At 37.1% G+C, this 20,373-nt stretch overlaps 1 protein-coding gene across 1 annotated transcript in view; it reads left to right on the top strand.

Moving 5' to 3' along the window:
- The first annotated feature begins 8,908 nt into the window (after positions 1 to 8,908).
- Positions 8,909 to 20,373, top strand: part of LOC121406886 (deleted in malignant brain tumors 1 protein-like) — a 56,101-nt gene continuing 44,636 nt past the window's right edge. The window contains exons 1-9 of the mRNA XM_041597758.1: positions 8,909 to 9,050; positions 11,085 to 11,405; positions 13,081 to 13,413; positions 14,080 to 14,412; positions 15,152 to 15,484; positions 16,218 to 16,550; positions 17,285 to 17,617; positions 18,350 to 18,682; positions 19,416 to 19,748. Coding sequence (XP_041453692.1) covers positions 8,909 to 9,050; positions 11,085 to 11,405; positions 13,081 to 13,413; positions 14,080 to 14,412; positions 15,152 to 15,484; positions 16,218 to 16,550; positions 17,285 to 17,617; positions 18,350 to 18,682; positions 19,416 to 19,748 — 2,794 coding nt within the window. The remainder of the gene's footprint in view (positions 9,051 to 11,084; positions 11,406 to 13,080; positions 13,414 to 14,079; positions 14,413 to 15,151; positions 15,485 to 16,217; positions 16,551 to 17,284; positions 17,618 to 18,349; positions 18,683 to 19,415; positions 19,749 to 20,373) is intronic.

Here is a 20,373-nt window from a genome sequence, read left to right on the forward strand (position 1 = left end):
CTACTACTACTACTACTACTACTACTACCAATTATACTACTACTATACTACTACTAATATTTACTACTACTACTACTACTACTATTACTACTAATACTACTACTTCTACTACTAGTAGTCAGCGTAAAGCTGACGAAATTAGCATTGATTTATAATCCTAGAAAATGAAAAGATGTTATCTTCCGATATTTCATTTCACCGGTTTACCAAGGTCGCGTCTCCTCTTGCTATATTTGAGAGCTTTCATCGGATATGCCTACCGGGTTCTTCAACAGCAATAGGATCATCCTTAATATCTAGTTGCTGGCTCTTGTTATACTTCCGATGAATGTTTATTTTCGTTTCAACATCGGTAGATTACCTATGAACGACTCATGCGATGCTGTATAGGATGTGAGAGTTGACCTGGGAAACAGAGGCAAGGTGATGGCAGTGCCTCCACTTTTTGAATTAGCACTAAAAAGTGCCCCTTTTCACGCAAGAAAAATGCCCCCCCCCCCCCCCACGAACGTTTACTGTGCCCTTTTCACCTTAGGAGGAACCGTTTTAGGTGTTACCAAGTGCCCTTTCTCGCGTAAGTGCCATTTTTTTTTTTTACAAAACATTCCCCCTCTCGATCGTGTTCTATGCCCCTTTCACCTGAGAAGGACCCGTTTTTATGTTTTAGCAAGTTCCATTCTAGTATCAGTGCCAATCTCTTACAAAAAATGCCCCGCTCTTGAATGTGTATTGTGCCCCATTCACCTGAGAATGGCCCGTTTTATGCCGTTAGTAAGTGCCCTTTTCCCTTCTTATAGGTACACTTTCTCGTATCAGTGCCCCTTTTTACCAAAGAAAAGTGCCCCTCACGAACGTGTTCTGTGCCCCTTTTACCTGCGAAGTACCTGTTTTATGTATTAACAAGTGCCCTTTTGAAACAAGAAAACAATATTCTCATTTTTAGATGTTACTATACTTATGAAAGAAAGATCTTGTAAGAATAATACTACGTGCTTTCAGTTTTATGTGAGTGTGGGAGATAAGCAGTGGCGTACAGATGGGGGCTCGGGGGCTCTAGCCCCTCCCCCGATTTTTCACGACCAAGAAAAGAAAGAGAGAAAAAGAAACAAAGAAGGGTGAAATATGATATTATTTTATGAATATTATTATGTCAAAATCTATCACAAAATTGGATTTTCGTTTTAAAAATGTCAAACTTTGTACTCGCTTACTTCGCTCGCTCGCAGCTTCTTATATATATATATATATATTACGTGATACAACATATCTAGCCCCCTCAATTTTTTGGCTTATTACACCACTGTAGATAAGTCATTTTTTCTTTGTGCCCCTTTCCCACTAATCTGCTCCTCCGCCCCTAGAACAATAGATTCACAACGCAAATCGACACCGTGATGTAATTGGTCGGTTTGACGCCGTCTTCGATGATGTGACTCGGAGCATGAGAGAGTGGGTGCGAGCGTGTGTGAAAGGAAAAAGAAAGAGGGAAAGCAAGTGTGTGCTTTGTCGCTTACCTTGTCGGTTCCAGTATATTTGTACAAAAATCGCATTCAATATTATTTTGTACCTTTTTAATTTTCGTAATCTGTTATTTGAAGAATTTCACAATTTAACACTTCGAAATGATATAATTTTCAAAATAACTAATTAACCAGTTTAAATTTATTATAGTGTTATAGTATTTGTAAACAACACAAAATTGGATTTTCGTTATAAATATGTCAAACTTTGTACTCGCTTACTTTGCTCGCTCGCAGCTTGTTATATATATATTACGTGATACAACATATCAATCCAACACAAATTTGAGACAATATTTGAAAAAGGATTTTCATCTTTACTTAACCTGTCGTAGACTGAGTCCGCATTATGCGGGTTTGAGTCAAAGGAAAACATGTGTTATAGCAAAATCAATCAGTCACCAATGGGTTAACAAAATTATTCAGGTTTTGGGGACCGCAAGTTTCTATGTCGGGGGGGGGGGGGGAGGGAGAACATTCGAAATCGTTGATTATACGCACTTAAAATGCTGGGCAACATACTGTCCACTGTGTTGGGTAATGTGTGTTTGTAATATTCTGGGCAATTATTATCAAATTGAGCAAATTTATTACCCACTTATGAGTTGTTATTACCCATTTTAGACATATCTTAACCAATAGTTGTGTGGACAGTATGTTGCCAAGTGATAGCTACAACTTGGGCCTTTTTTGTCCAAACTTTTTAAGGGTGTGATTTAAAGCGGTTTGGGTAAAAAGAAGTATTTCGCAAGTTTTTACAGATACATAGCAAACATGTTGAAATAAATCTTAATAATGAATTTATGCATGCCATTGGAGTTAGGCATTTAATCTTTTTCTCATTTTGTCTCTTTCAATGCAGACCTTCTCATTCGCATGCTATTTTTTTTTTTAATATTGAGTGACTTACCAGAAAGAGAACAATTATTTCCACATTGGCATGTTATAAAAAAGTAGGACCCAAAATGCATTTCTACTTACATTTTTAAATAGTAATGATTTTGTAACACATACATAGATCTTTGGCAGCTGATTGGATGAATGCGCATCACATGACATTCAGAGGGAGCAGCTATAGCACGCCAACGCGTGACACGTACCAGCCCCGTGCAATAGTCGACTACTGCACGGTTAACCATTTCTTGTGTAGCACACAAAAGAAATAGTGTTTGAAATGTGTTTGAAATAGGAGAAACGGAAGAATTCATCCATATCAATTTAGTATTTAACAAAGGAATAAATAATGTATCTTTTCAAAAGAATCCAAAAATCTTGACCATCTGCCGAAATAATTCTTAAATATCTCCACTAATGAGGTAAAGGTAATTTGCCTTCTGAAAAAAATAAAATAAAAGTGGTAAAAACCAGGTGCTAAAAACCCTCGGTAATTTCTTGTATTCAAAATAATATATAAAGTACAGATGGAAACTGCGTGCGCTTTTTGCATGTACATTTATAAAGTAATTAAGAGTTAAATGAACTTGACTTGAGACAAGTGGTTTGTTTACCGCTACAAGGATTTTTAACCTTGTTGATCTCAAGTCGAACCCGATCTCATGTTGCTGGTTGTTCCAGGTCATTGTAAGATTTATCCAAGAAGCTGCCGCCCTCTTGTAAATGAACCACAGCCCTGTTTCACGTAACCCCTCATCAATAATAAGGCTGGAAATCAATGACAAACTTCGACATAATAGCCAATGAAATGATAGCATTTTTGTAACGCTTGTAATTTGAAATTGATAGTGAGCTTGACGATATTGAAAGTAGATCAGCAAAAATAAATATATCGATGGAAAATTAGGCACTTTCGTCAGTTGGTCGCCTTGAGAAGTTGGCGGGGGTTTGCGGTCTACTTTCTCACAAACTTTCATCAGAGTTGGACAGACTGGTGATCCATTTGTTCTCCCCCGGTGTGTACGAGAAACGCGCATCCTTTTAAAAGGATGAGGTTTTTCGCCTTTCTAATCGTCTGCTTTGGTTGGGCAACATCAACCGCGCAAGGTAATAACGAAAGTTGCAAATATTTATATTTTTACAGAAATTATTTGTATTCTTTGTTTGCGTTCAATATATTTCAATATCAAATATGACACAGTTAGATGTAATATGCAAAACAATAATTTACGGTGCCAGTTGTTTTGTTTCATCGTTGAAGGACGATGCAATAATTTATTTATCCTTTGATGGTTAAATTAGAATAAACAAGCTAAAACAAGATAAAAAAGAATAATCATGACCTATGAAAATTAGCATCATACTTCCTATGTTGTTTAAAGCCTTCGAATTGATATTGTGCAAGGTGGTATATATATAGTTTGGAAATTTTGCCTTGCATGCTACAGAATGGTGTTGTATTCAGTTATGGTAAATGTTAAAGTTGTGTGTAGAACTTTTTCAAATTTAAATTCGTATTGGATTCGTATTGGAACCAACAGGATTCTCAAAGTCATTGAATAGTATATGATTGGATAAAACATCATTCAAAACAGATAAAACAAGTTCACACGCATTCATATTTTTGAAATACCCCCGATGATTTATAAATATATATTGAAACGAAGAAAAGTTTGTGTAATGTGGATTATATACATCACCCACCCTGCCGCCCCCCCCCCATTTTCAAAGTTGAAATTAATTGTTAGATATATCATGGGAAGTAATCCCAGGGGGACGTTTCCCCCCTACTCAAAATAGTAGGGGGTACATAATATCAAATGCCCCCTACTATTTTTGGTCTTTTATGAAGGAAAGAAATATATAATAAAAATTTAAATTTAAATGAAACATGTATTTTGGACGGATAAACTTACTTTTTGGGTGATTACCTTTTTTCTTTGGGGGGGGGGGGGCTTGTCAAATCTATTTTGGTCGAAATTACCTGACATTTGGGGTGATAACATTTTTTGGGGCTTGTCAATTTTTCCAGCCCCTGGTCCCCCTACCTTTGGGGAGGGATTTCCGCCCTTGAGATAAATTGAAAGACATATCATAAAACATGATGTGTAAAAACTGTGATGTAAAATTCATGGGTAAAATGTAAAATAAAATGTTTAACTTTAGAAAGGTCGATCTCCGACAATTTCTTGAAGTCTTTTTTATTTCTTTTTGGTCGAAAATTTGGGTAGAGATTTCTGATATGCATTATCAGTATAGATAAGTGTAATTAAAATGAGAACATTGCCTAGAGAAGGCGCCACATCTGATAAATTGAAAACTACTAAATTCCATAAAGAATCAGTAAATGAAATGTGGTATAACGCGGTAAATAAGCAGGTCAGTGTAAATCTAGAATGGTAGAATAACAGATCAACATAATTATTAACCATTTTTACCCAGGTTGTAGACAGGCTTCATACTAATAACTTAGGCTATATCCTATACAATGTTATATCATCTGATATTAAAACATATATATATATATCTTGTGCTTATAGATCATGTAGATCGTAATGAATAGCACAAAATAGCACTGAATCAAGCACATAAACCCATGTTTATTTGTTGTTGCATATCTTTAATATTTAGGTGCTATATTAACTCTGTTCAAAATTTTGCGAAAATGACAAGGATTTCACTTTAACTGTGGAACGTCCTTAAAGGGGAAGTTCACCCTGACAAAAAGTTTATTGTAAAAATAGCAGAAAAAATAATGAAAAATATTGCCGAAGGTTTGAGAAAAATTCATAAAATAATTAAAAAGTTATTAGAATTTCAATTATTTGATTTGTGACGTCATATGCGAGCAGCATTCCTGCATAGCGAATGGTAAAAAATCAATGAAATGTAATTTTCTCAGAAAATTGAAAATGTTTTTTACTGTACCTTTTGTATATCAATAGAAAAATCATTTTACACCCGATCATGAATAGAAAACAAAATCAAGTCATCAGGAACCATATAAAATTTGAAATTCATGCGTTTTATATTACATAACACATGGGGCAGCTGCTCGTTTATGACGTCACAAATCCAAAACTTTGAACTCTAATAACTTTCTTAATCTTTAACGGATTTTCCTCAAACCTTCACCAATATTTTTTACTACTTTTTCTGCTATTTTTACAACAAAGTCTTCTTCAGGGTGAACTTCCCCTTTAAATATTTTTGAACGATATTTAGCATGCATCGGTTAATGCTGAGTGATGCTGGGAAGAAGTATTGACCATTTCAAACGTGTTTAGTTTAAAATCATGAAACATACCCACACAAATTATAAATTACATACAAACATAAGTTCTCCATTTTTCAAAGTGCCAGAATTATTAAATGAAATGTTTTTTAGCAAAATAATATGCCATGATTATTCAATGCACTCATTTAATAACAACATTGTGCAGGTGCTGATTCATCGACTCGATGCAGATGAGTGAGCTCGTAATTCATTTTTATTAGTCATGTACTTTGTTCTAAAAAAAAACCGAGAAACCTGGACTTGTTTTCACTGCATGTTACGTCCCTTTGTTTTATATTAAATAAAGGTGATACTTTGAAATATATATAGTTATGCTTCCCTGGTACAGACACACTTTTCCATATTTTTTTTACGTTTTCCCTTTCTAATTCCTTCTTTTTCTCTCATCATTTCTAGTCGTATTTTACGAGGAGTTTTTCTGACTAGAATATATGTAAGAAATGGGACGATCAGTGATTGTCATATCAGTTGCACCCAGCTGACTACTGGTCTATAGTCAATTTGACTGATTTGTTTTATGAGTGAAAGGCAGTAGCCATATATTCCCCCACTCTTTGTACCGCCCTGATTGATTGCAAGTTAGGAGTACACCTACAGAATATTCAATATTGAAGCCCGTATGACGTTAGATGTTTGATTTTCGTATTTTTAAAGCAATTCTGAATCAGTCATTGGTACTCTGAAGAACTTGCAGTTATCCGATTTGGCCACAAAAATTGTGAATTAATATGAAGGATAGCATAAATTCACAAAACATGTTCAATGAGTTATAATGTTTCATTCTCAAACTTTATCGGAGCTTTATTACCCAAGCTACACTGGCAGTTACGCCACAGTCACGCCGTCACTTACAGTAGCAGGGGATGCTTGCGGATGAAAATCCGTATTTCAGCATCCGCAAGGATCCGTTAGCATCCGTATCCATATCCACTGGATCCGCAAATCTGCAGAAGGAATTCGAAAATCTCAAAATTTTGCTGCAGACGAAAATTACGTAATCATCCGCAGAATATGCCTATTCATACGCTACTCATACGTAAGATACGTACACCCTTAAAAGATGCGTACACCCTTTAAACAAATCAGTCAAATTGACCAGTCGAGTAGTCAGCTGGGTGCAACTGATATGCTAGTCACATTTCTGACATATATTCTAGTTAAAAATAACTCTGTTCTAAGTAAAATAGTGCTAGAAAATAGTCAAATGTGTCTATAATAACAATTGCACCCAGCTGACCCTATTAACTAGTCACTTTTGACTGACTGGTTTTTAGAGCGTAAACCGATCCGAACAATACGTAGGATTCGTAAAGGCCACCGCACACCTTACGACTGTTTGCGATCCGATTTTTGAACAAATCGCATTTTGCTCATTTTCTGAAAAAGTGACTGGAACATTTTTATTTGAGGTTAAAATTAATTGAAAGAATACTAATATAACCATTTTGAAAGATTACAAGCCTTTATTTTAGGGTAAAGGCCAAATTAGTTTCAAATCGGAGGCAATCGTACGACTGCCATGATGTCATTACGACTAGATATTAAATTCGCTTTTTAAGGTTTCCACTTTGGCGAGTTAACATCGCGAGTTATGGCGAGTTATAGCGAGTTGCCAAAATGAGGCACTCGCGACAACTCGCATAAAGCTCACCATGAAACTCGGGATAACTCGCGACAACTCGGCATGACTCGGCGGAGCTCGTTCAAGCTCGGGACAACTCTCCTTGAAGTCGTGAGCAGTTTCAAAATTTTTGAACATGTTCAAAAATTTTGCTAACTCGCTGTAACTCGTGCTGAACTCACCTAAACTCGTTGTGTACTCGCAGTACTCGTAATAACTCGTAAGAAGCTCGAGATAAACTCACAATAACTCGTAATAACTCGCCACATCTGAGTATACGCGAGTGCGTTCCGAGTTTTCAAGAGCGAGATACGAGCATTGCGATCGTTTTACGAGTCAAGTGGAGGTGCCCACGAGATTAGCGCGACTTTAGATCGAGCACCCCGAGTTACAGCGAGTTTCGTATGAGTTTATTCCGAGTGCGTGGCAAGGGCTCAGAGGCATGCCAGCTGAATGATAAATGTCCAGTGATCTATATTTTCCCCACATATAAACCCCTCAAAAAAAGTTTGGAAATCTGAGTTTGGCCATTAATAATATTTCTCCCAACTCCAAAATTTACACATTGCATATTTGACATCATTTAAAAGGTCATTCGATTTTCTTTACAATGATACCATGCTTGTTATGATCATGTCATCACGAAAAGAGCAGGATTCAAAAGTGTTGGATGAAGTTTGAATTGAAAAGCTGCAAAACGAGCAAAAAAGTTTGGAAATCTGAGTTTGGCCATTAATTTCTCCCGACTCCAAATTTTACACAATGCATATTTGATATCTTTCAAAAGATCATTTGATTCCCTTTAAAATGATCCCATGCTTGTTATGATCATGCCATCAAAAAAAGAGCAAAATACAGAACATGATTCTTTTGTCTGTGTCAATACAGATGAAAATCCATTGGCCCTGCTTTTTCATATCATGTTTTCTTGTGGTTTATGTTTGTTTGTTGTGTGTTTGCTTGTGCAGAGGTATGTTTGATTCCATTTGAATGTTGATGTTAAGGTGCATGAAAACAATTGCTGAGAATCTCACTCATCATCATGGATGAAAAGAACAGTGACTTTCAATATTATGTCATTTTGCAAATTTTGAATTTTGACCTTGCCCCACATTTCAAGGCACTGCACCTCCATGTGAGCCAAAATCACATCATGGAAAGTATCATTTTAAAGAAAATTAAATGAACTATTCATTGATATTTACTAAAACCGAGGCGGGATTACCGATCAAACTCAAAAGAAACCGCTTAAAAAAACTCACTCATCACCACGGAAAAAGGAACAGTGACTTTCATTATTGTGTCACTTTGCAACTTAATTTTGAATTTTGACCTTGCCCCACATTTCAAGGCACTGCACCTCCATGTGAACCATAATCATATCATGTAGGGTATCATTTTAAAGAAAATTAGATGATCTAATCATTGATATTAATAACAATTGATATTTATTAAAACCGAGGAGGGAGTTTATTTTAAAGTGAACATTTTAACTGACCCACGCAATGTACACTTACTTTTAAAAAGGCTGTTGCCACTGCATTATTACAACTTTAAACAAATAAGGAGAGAAATATGCCTCGATCCAAAAGATCCAAGAGTTGTGGCCATTCAGGTAGGGAAACAGCGAAAGAAGATGACATTCAAACAAGGGTAGAAGAAGTGCAGGAAGAGACAATTGAAACAGAAGAAAAGTTCAATGACGAGCAGAGCCAAGGTAAAAGAACAAGACATCAAACTAGACAAGTTCCAAGTGGAGCGCCTCTGGCAGTCTAACCTGCTTCACGCTATCCAATATAGTAGCAGTGCTGACTTCAAAAACTACTATAAAATAATTATTCTTAAAAACACCATTCATACAATGATACAATACTACGTTCATTGACAATAAAATGACATTTGACCTTGATCATGTGACCTAAGACTTCAGTTGTCATTGATACTTGATTACCCTATATCCACATTTTATAAACTGTATCTAAACTTTGAAAGTTATATGACAGCAATATAGTATTAATCTCCAAAATGGCCAAAGTTCAATAACCTTAAATGACCTTTGACTTTGGTCATGTGACTTGAAACTGGCATGAAATGTTCGGTGATACTTGACTACTCTAAAATGTTCAAGTTTCATGAATCAGATTCATAAACTTTCAAAGTTATAATGTTAATTTAACAAATACCCCAATTAGCCAAAGTCCATTGACCCTAATTGACCTTTGACCTTAGTCAAGCAGGATGTTTATATTCTTTAATAACCTTATGTCCACGTTTCATGAACTAGGTTCAAATATTTTCTAAGTTATGATGACATTTCAAAAACTGAACCGTAGGTTAAGATTTTGATGTTGATTCCCTAAACATGGTCTAAGTTCATTGACCACAAATGACCTCTGACCTTGGTCTTGTGACCTGAAACTCAAGAAGGATGTTTAGTAATGATTGATTAACCTTGTGGTCAAGTTAGGTCCAAGTTATGATGCCATTTAATTTCAAAAACTTAACCTTCGGTTAAGATTTGGTGTTGACGCCACCGCCGCCGGCATCGATCTTTGAGTGCCAAAAATGTGCATATCCCACCCCTTGGTCGTATGAAACTCTTATCACTCGTAACAAAATCTTGATAACTCGTTCATAGCTCGCTTTAAGTCGTATAAAGGTCACCGCAACTCATACTAAGCTCGGCCTGACTCGTTTCGCGCTCGGTTCACTCGTACAGCGAGCGTAGTGAACTCGATGTTGAATCTTTCGTCACTGGAGCAAATTCCAGGAAAAAATGTAAATTTCACGCGAGCTTGTGCGAGCTAAGGCGAGTTAGAGCTCGCGCAGCTCGCGTATGACTCGCAACTCCAACTCGCCAAAGTGGAAACCTTGCTGAGTCAGTAACAGATTTGAACACAGGTATTCGTATGATGATTCGGAACATTATTAAAGATATTACAAGTCTCAATATTAGCATCAAATTCTGCTACATTTTATTGTTAAATCGGGTCGCAGACCAATAGTAAGGTGTGCGGTCGCCTTAACTGATCCGCACATCGATACATTCAAATGGGCTTATAATAACTTTTTTTTACAAGTCTATGGCGTTTGACACTTTCTAAGTGGGGGGGGGGGGGAGTCTAATAATCATTTAAACCATCTAAAGCCAACTGTTTTTCTATACAATATTAAAATGAAAATAGTTCTGCTCCCACACATCCAAAATCCATGTCATTTTAATCATGCTCTCTAGATTCGCAAAGGAATTTATTCTGAAGACGTTAAATTATTCAAAATTTGGGGTCCAAGTGCTCGTTTTTGAACTATCACTGTCCAATGTATTGCGAGTTGGCTTGGACAGCCCAAAATGCGCCGAAAACAAGTATGATAATACCGTCTAAAATGCAAAATCCTGGTGTTTTGGTGATTCCGGAATATGAAAGCTTTTAATAGTTAGGCCAAGATCTGCATCACAAATACTGAAATAGGCCTCCTGGATTGGACTTGACCATTTTATACACATATAGCCCCAGGGGCTTTTGGGCTGCCGCAGTAAGTATATACATGATGGTGAAAAATCTTTGGAGTGTCAAATATTAACACAATATACTCCTTCTTCTTCTTTTTCTTCTTCTTCTTCGGGGTTGATCTGCCTCCTTTAAACTTTGACCATATGTACTTCATTTCATTTTTTCTGTGTTTCTTATAGTACAAAGCATTTCCCAAACAAAGAAATGATTGTACCTTGATTTTTTGTTTATATTTAAAGCATCAATCCGGCTGGTTGATGGCACCACGGACTACAATGGACGGGTTGAAATCAGTTACTTTGGAGAATGGGGAACCGTCTGTGACGATCTCTGGGATGACACTGATGCTACAGTAGTGTGTCGGATCCTTGGTTTGGGTACTAATGGTATTGCGTATCAGAACGCCTACTTTGGGCAGGGTACAGGGAACATCATTCTCGACAATGTCCAGTGTGTGGGAACGGAAACAGACCTCGTGTCTTGTCCTAGTAATGGACTTTTAAATCACAATTGCGGACATTCTGAAGATGCAGGAGTACAATGCTTTAATGCAACATCTGGTGAGTTTCATATAGCAGAGTTATTAGAAAGACCATTTGATAATTATAGTGATGATAATGATAATAATAATGATGATGATAATAATAATATTAATAAGATCTCAGGTATCAATGGAGGATCCAGACGTGGTATTGAAATATTTTTTCTTCATTTTAAATCTTCAATGCGTCATCTTGAATTGTTCCATTTAAAGCTGAAATCAGTTTGGAAATGTTCAGTGAATGACCGCATCTCATATCTGGGACATGTTGATAATCTGATTCAGCCATCATCCAATGTTTGGTCATGCAGGATAGATGAATAACAGTGCCATCATCCCAAGTGACACAGTTGAAATCACAATACCATTTGTAGAGCATCTAATGTCACATCCATGTGAAAGGTGGTATAATTAATTGATGACTGGATTGCTTTCAAAATTAGTCCATCTTTAAAATGAAAATTGCTCATCCAATTAAAGGGGAATCCAGCCTTGGCCATAGAATGTTGTGTTGGGAAGGAGAAAAATGAATTAAACAGAATGGTGAAAGTTTGAAAGAAATCGGACAAGCAATAAGAAAAATATAGCTGCTTTAAAATTGAGATCACTAATACCATGTAGATTTCAAATTGGCAACTGGGTAAGTAAATTATGACAAGGGGCAAGGACAACTTTCCCATAGGCCATGTACTTTATTATCAGGGATTTGTGGTTTTCTCCTAAGTACCCATTCCCCTGGGGCAGTAATCTAAATATAACCCATGTAGTATATTGTTTAATGTCCTCATGAAAGAAAAATATAATTTGAAATAAAACTTTTGGGAAAAATGACATTTTAGCCATAATATGTATTGGAGTACATGGAAGAGTAGTCCTTGCCTTACATCACTATGACATCACATAAGTGGCCAATTTGAAGTCTCCATGGGTATAGTGATTACCAATATTTACAACTTTAAAAAATTCATAACTTTCTTGTTATTTGTCCAATGTTGTTCAAACTTTCACCTATCAACTTGTCTGATTTTTCTTTTTCTTATAAAAACAAGGTTTCATTTGGGTTGGATTCCCCTTTAATGGTGAGCCGTCTGATGGATCAATCTCAAAACTTGTCACATATATGCAGGAAGCATATCCTCAAATGGAAAAAAATAAATACCCCAAAATAAGTAAACTTTGACCATTTCTAGAATTCATATTTTTTAATTGCAGGTCAATGTATCCAGGAGACAAATCTTGACCCATAATTGTCCTCCATGGTCAACCATTTTTGTCTAGATCTGCAACAACTGATTAGTATCTTAGATCATGGAGCATTCGTTCCCTACTGTGTGCACCGTGACGTTGAAAATGTAGGAGTAGATTTGCACTAACACATTAACTACATCATGAATTTTGTGTAGGAGGCTATGATATTGTGCTGGAGACCCAAATCTGGGCCCATTTGTTATAGACATTGTAAGTTTTGAGTGATCAATGATGCTACAATTGTGATTTTGTCAGATTCTTGGTCTAGGTAGTTATTTGACTGTCTTTTGCCACAAAGGATGCATGCAGTCTTGACTTGACCTATTAGTGGGGGTTTCAGACATACCCTAAGTAGCACAAAGTGTACATGAAATGGAATTCAAAGAAGAATTTCAAAGTCATTGGTGAAATGAATTAGCATTTCCTCTTTCCTTCACCATTCTCAGAATCGATCCGTCTTGTGGGTGGCTCATCTGATACTGAAGGTCGAGTGGAAGTCTATTACAATGGAGAGTGGGGAACTGTATGTGATGATTTGTGGGATGACACTGATGCTGCAGTTGTGTGTCAGATCCTTGGTCTGGGTGATTCAGGGACTGCACGAACTAATGCTGCCTTTGGACAAGGTAGTGGAAGCATCATTCTTGACAACGTTCAGTGTGATGGAACTGAAACAGATCTCTTTGCTTGTCCTAGTAACGGTCCAAACAATCACAACTGTGGCCACGGTGAGGATGCAGGAGTAGAATGCACCAGCACAACCACATCTTCACCTGCTGGTGAGTTCTTTTTATTAAGAGGCTATACTAATATCTAATTGTTATGGAGACATGAAGAAGACATTTTTTGATATAATGATAATTTGATATCAAAACTGCATTTTTTGGTTGAATTATGTTCTAATAGGTCGACCAAATATCTAAGATCATTCCAGAGCGTCTACATTATCACATGTAGGTTGATGAGTTCTTAAATTCTTGATGTTCCTCAAAAACATTGAAAATTATGAATGACCTCCAGTCTTCCAATTTGCAAGTTACGGCTTTCAGATAAGATACTTTTGGATAGCTTGTATGCATTGTACAATTTCGGTACTTGGCTTATAATCATATAGAACTTTTTAAATGTAACATAAGTGGCAAATTAACTGAATGGTCTAAATGGTAATTGAAAATGCTTGTGAATCCTATTCATGAACTATAAAATTTCTTAACAGATCAGCTACAAAGAACTCTTGTTCGAATATTGTTGGAATGGATCCATATTGTGGGTGGCTCTATTATGAATACCAAGGCCAGGTTAGAGTCTATATCGATGTAGCTTAGAGTTTTGTGTCAGATCTTTGTTCCCGGTAGTTTTAGGACTGCCTTGCCGCAGATGCAGACAATATCCATTTATGGATCTTTATACATTTATCCTGCATTTCCTCTTTCTTTTACTTTCAGAAACAATTCGTCTTGTGGGTGGATCCTCAGATTCTGAAGGTCGAGTGGAAGTCTATTACGGTGGAGAGTGGGGAACTGTGTGCGATGATTTGTGGGATGACACTGATGCTGCAGTTGTGTGTCAGATCCTTGGTCTGGGTGATTCAGGGACTGCACAAGCTAATGCTGCCTTTGGACAAGGTAGTGGAAGCATCATTCTTGACAACGTTCAGTGTGATGGAACTGAAACAGATCTCTTTGCTTGTCCTAGTAACGGTCCAAACAATCACAACTGTGGCCACAGTGAGGATGCAGGAGTAGAATGCTCCAGCACAACGACATCTTCACCTACCGGTGAGTTCTTGTTTTAAAGGAGGGTACAATAATATCTAGTTGTTATGAAGACTTGAAGAAGGCCATCGTTGGAAGTTTTCTTTCATATAAAATCTCAAATGACAACCAAATATCAAAGATCATTCCAAAGTTTCTACATAATATCTTGTAGGTTCCTAAGTTTTTATGTCTTCATGTTTCTCAAAAACATGAAAAATTATGAATGACCTCCAGCCTTCCAATTTGCACGTTAAACTTTCAGATACGATACTTTTTGGATAGCTTGTAAACATTGTACAATTTCAGCACTTGGCTCATAATCACTGAATTTTCAGAATGTAACCTAGTTGGCAAATTAACTGAATGGTCTAACTGGTAATTGGATACATGAAAATGCTTGCGAATCCTATTGATAAACTATGATATTTCTTGACAGATCAGCTCCAGAAAATTCTTGGTTAAGAATAATTGTCAGACTCCTTCCGCATTGTGGGTGGCTTTATCATGAGTACCAAGGCCAAGTGGAAGTCCATTAGAATAAAGCTTACAGTGGTTCTAGGACTCTCTTTTGCCATTATTGTGATATTGATCTTGGCTTGATATCAGAATTGAGGTTTCAGACATATTCTGAGTAGGGGAAACTTGCATAACGTGACCACTTCTATATTACAATGGACACTTCGTAATTGAAAGAAAACTTTAAAAGGATAGAATCATAGGTGAAATATATTTACATTTCTTCTTTCCTTTGTTTTTTCAGAATCGATCCGTCTTGTGGATGGCGCATCAGATTCTGAAGGTCGAGTGGAAGTCTATTACGGTGGAGAGTGGGGAACTGTGTGCGATGATTTGTGGGATGACACTGATGCTGCAGTTGTGTGTCAGATCCTTGGTCTGGGTGATTCAGGGACTGCACGAAGTAATGCTGCCTTTGGACAAGGTAGTGGAAGCATCATTCTTGACAACGTTCAGTGTGATGGAACTGAAACAGATCTCTTTGCTTGTCCTAGTAACGGTCCAAACAATCACAACTGTGGCCACAGTGAGGATGCAGGAGTGGAATGCACCAGCACAACGACATCTTCACCTACCGGTGAGTTCTTGTTTTAAAGGAGGGTACAATAATATCTAGTTGTTATGAAGACTTGAAGAAGGCCATCATTGGAAGTTTTCTTTCAAATAAACTCTCAAATGTCAACCAAATATCAAAGATCATTCTAAAGTTTCTACATAATATCTTGTAAGTTGCTTAGTATTGATGTTTCTCAAACACATGAAAAATTATAAATGACGTCCAGCCTTCCAATTTGCACGTTAAAGCTTTCAGATACGATACTTTTTGGATAGCTTGTAAACATTGTACAATTTCAGCACTTGGCTCATAATCACTGAATTTTCAAAATGTAACCTAGGTGGCAAATTAACTGAATGGTCTAAATGGTAATTGGATACATGAAAATGCTTGCGAATCCTATTGATAAACTACGATATTTCTTGACAGATCAGCTCCAGAAAATTCTCGGTTAAGAATAATTGTCAGACTCCTTCCGTATTGTCGGTGGCTTTATCATGAGTACCAAGGCCAAGTGGAAGTCCATTGAAATATACCTTACAGTGGTTCTAGGACTCTCTTTTGCCATTAATGTGATATTAATCTTGGCTTGATATCAGAATTGAGGTTTCAGACATATACTGAGTAGGGGAAACTTGCATGACGTGACCACTTCTATATCATAATGGACACTTCGTAATTGAAAGAAAACTTTAAAAGGATAGAATCATAGGTGAAATATATTTACATTTCTTCTTTTCTTTTGTTTTTTCAGAATCGATCCGTCTTGTGGATGGCGCATCAGATTCTGAAGGTCGAGTGGAAGTCTATTACGGTGGAGAGTGGGGAACTGTGTGCGATGATTTGTGGGATGACACTGATGCTGCAGTTGTGTGTCAGATCCTTGGTCTGGGTGATTCAGGGACTGCACGAAGTAATGCTGCCTTTGGACAAGGTAGTGGAAGCATCATTCTTGACAACGTTCAGTGTGATGGAACTGAAACAGATCTCTTTGCTTGTCCTAGTAACGGTCCAAACAATCACAACTGTGGCCACAGTGAGGATGCAGGAGTGGAATGCACCAGCACAACGACATCCTCACCTACCGGTGAGTTCTTGTTTTAAAGGAGGGTACAATAATATCTAGTTGTTATGAAGACTTGAAGAAGGCCATCATTGGAAGTTTTCTTTCAAATAAACTCTCAAATGTCAACCAAATATCAAAGATCATTCTAAAGTTTCTACATAATATCTTGTAAGTTGCTAAGGCTTGATGCTTCTCAAATACATGAAAAATTATAAATGACCTCCAGCCTTCCAATTTGCATGTTAAAGCTTTCAGATACGATACTTTTTGGATAGCTTGTAAACATTGTACAATTTCAGCACTTGGCTCATAATCACTGAATTTTCAAAATGTAACCTAGGTGGCAAATTAACTGAATGGTCTAAATGGTAATTGGATACATGAAAATGCTTGCGAATCCTATTGATAAACTACGATATTTCTTGACAGATCAGCTCCAGAAAATTCTCGGTTAAGAATAATTGTCAGACTCCTTCCGTATTGTCGGTGGCTTTATCATGAGTACCAAGGCCAAGTGGAAGTCCATTGAAATATACCTTACAGTGGTTCTAGGACTCTCTTTTGCCATTAATGTGATATTAATCTTGGCTTGATATCAGAATTGAGGTTTCAGACATATATTGAGTAGGGGAAAATTTGCATGACGTGACCACTTCCATATCATAATGGACACTTCGTAATTGAAAGAAAACTTTAAAAGGATAGAATCATAGGTGAAATATATTTACATTTCTTCTTTCCTTTGTTTTTTTCAGAATCGATCCGTCTTGTGGATGGCGCATCAGATTCTGAAGGTCGAGTGGAAGTCTATTACGGTGGAGAGTGGGGAACTGTGTGCGATGATTTGTGGGATGACACTGATGCTGCAGTTGTGTGTCAGATCCTTGGTCTGGGTGATTCAGGGACTGCACGAACTAATGCTGCCTTTGGACAAGGAAGTGGAAGCATCATTCTTGACAACGTTCAGTGTGATGGAACTGAAACAGATCTCTTTGCTTGTCCTAGTAACGGTCCAAACAATCACAACTGTGGCCACAGTGAGGATGCAGGAGTAGAATGCACCAGCACAACGACATCTTCACCTACCGGTGAGTTCTTGTTTAAAAGGAGGGTACAATAATATCTAGTTGTTATGAAGACGTGAAGAAGGCCATCATTGGAAGTTTTCTTTTAAATAAACTCTCAAATGTCAACCAAATATCAAAGATCATTCTAAAGTTTCTACATTATATCTTGTAAGTTGCTAAGTCTTGATGTTTGTCAAACACATGAAAAATTATAAATAACCTCCAGCCTTCCAATTTGCACGTTAAAGCTTTCAGATACGATACTTTTTGGATAGCTTATAAACATTGTACAATTTCAGCACTTGGCTCATAATCACTGAATTTTCAGAATGTAACCTAGTTGGCAAATTAACTGAATGGTCTAAATGGTAATTGGATACATGAAAATGCTTGCGAATCCTATTGATAAACTACGATATTTCTTGACAGATCAGCTCCAGAAAATTCTCGGTTAAAAATAATTGTCAGACTCCTTCCGTATTGTGGGTGGCTTTATCATGAGTACCAAGGCCAAGTGGAAGTCCATTAAAATATACCTTACAGTGGTTCTAGGACTCTCTTTTGCCATTAATGTGATATTAATCTTGGCTTGATATCAAAATTGAGGTTTTAGACATATACTGAGTGGGGAAAATTGCATGACGTGACCACTTCTATATCATAATGGACACTTCGTAATTGAAAGAAAACTTTAAAAGGATAGAATCATAGGTGAAAATAATTTACATTTCTTCTTTCCTTTGTTATTTTCAGAATCGATCCGTCTTGTGGGTGGATCCTCAGATACTGAAGGTCGAGTGGAAGTCTATTACGGTGGAGAGTGGGGAACTGTGTGCGATGATTTGTGGGATGACACTGATGCTGCAGTTGTGTGTCAGATCCTTGGTCTGGGTGATTCAGGGACTGCACGAACTAATGCTGCCTTTGGACAAGGAAGTGGAAGCATCATTCTTGACAACGTTCAGTGTGATGGAACTGAATCAGATCTCTTTGCTTGTCCTAGTAACGGTCCAAACAATCACAACTGTGGCCACAGTGAGGATGCAGGAGTAGAATGCTCCAGCACAACGACATCTTCACCTACCGGTGAGTTCTTGTTTTAAAGGAGGGTACAATAATATCTAGTTGTTATGAAGACTTGAAGAAGGCCATCATTGGAAGTTTTCTTTTAAATAAACTCTCAAATGTCAACCAAATATCAAAGATCATTCTAAAGTTTCTACATAATATCTTGTAAGTTGCTAAGGCTTGATGCTTCTCAAATACATGAAAAATTATAAATGACCTCCAGCCTTCCAATTTGCACGTTAAAGCTTTCAGATACGATACTTTTTGGATAGCTTGTAAACATTGTACAATTTCAGCACTTGGCTCATAATCACTGAATTTTCAAAATGTAACCTAGGTGGCAAATTAACTGAATGGTCTAAATGGTAATTGGATACATGAAAATGCTTGCGAATCCTATTGATAAACTACGATATTTCTTGACAGATCAGCTCCAGAAAATTCTCGGTTAAGAATAATTGTCAGACTCCTTCCGTATTGTCGGTGGCTTTATCATGGGTACCAAGGCCAAGTGGAAGTCCATTGAAATATACCTTACAGTGGTTCTAGGACTCTCTTTTGCCATTATTGTGATATTGATCTTGGCTTGATATCAGAATTGAGGTTTGAGACATATACTGAGTGGGGAAAATTCGCATGACGTGACCACTTCCATATCATAATGGACACTTCGTAATTGAAAGAAAACTTTAAAAGGATAGAATCATAGGTGAAATATATTTACATTTCTTCTTTCCTTTGTTTTTTTCAGAATCGATCCGTCTTGTGGATGGCGCATCAGATTCTGAAGGTCGAGTGGAAGTCTATTACGGTGGAGAGTGGGGAACTGTGTGCGATGATTTGTGGGATGACACTGATGCTGCAGTTGTGTGTCAGATCCTTGGTCTGGGTGATTCAGGGACTGCACGAAGTAATGCTGCCTTTGGACAAGGTAGTGGAAGCATCATTCTTGACAACGTTCAGTGTGATGGAACTGAAACAGATCTCTTTGCTTGTCCCAGTAACGGTCCAAACAATCACAACTGTGGCCACAGTGAGGATGCAGGAGTGGAATGCACCAGCACAACGACATCTTCACCTACCGGTGAGTTCTTGTTTAAAAGGAGGGTACAATAATATCTAGTTGTTATGAAGACGTGAAGAAGGCCATCATCGGTAGTTTTGTTTTAAATAAACTCTCAAATGTCAACCAAATATCAAAGATCATTCTAAAGTTTCTACATTATATCTTGTAAGTTGCTAAGTCTTGATGTTTGTCAAACACATGAAAAATTATAAATAACCTCCAGCCTTCCAATTTGCACGTTAAAGCTTTTAGATACGATACTTTTTGGATAGCTTATAAACATTGTACAATTTCAGCACTTGGCTCATAATCACTGAATTTTCAGAATGTAAGCTAGGTGGCAAATTAACTGAATGGTCTAAATGGTAATTGGATACATGAAAATGCTTGCGAATCCTATTGATAAACTGCGACATTTCTTGACAGATCAGCTCCAGAAAATTCTCGGTTAAGAATAATTGTCAGACTCCTTCCGTATTGTGGGTGGCTTTATCATGAGTACCAAGGCCAAGTGGAAGTCCATTAAAATATAGCTTACAGTGGTTCTAGGACTCTCTTTTGCCATTAATGTGATATTAATCTTGGCTTGATATCAAAATTGAGGTTTTAGACATATACTGAGTGGGGAAAATTCGCATGACGT

The sequence above is a fragment of the Lytechinus variegatus genome, chromosome 2 (genome assembly GCF_018143015.1).
Source record: "Lytechinus variegatus isolate NC3 chromosome 2, Lvar_3.0, whole genome shotgun sequence".
Taxonomy (NCBI): domain Eukaryota; kingdom Metazoa; phylum Echinodermata; class Echinoidea; order Temnopleuroida; family Toxopneustidae; genus Lytechinus; species Lytechinus variegatus.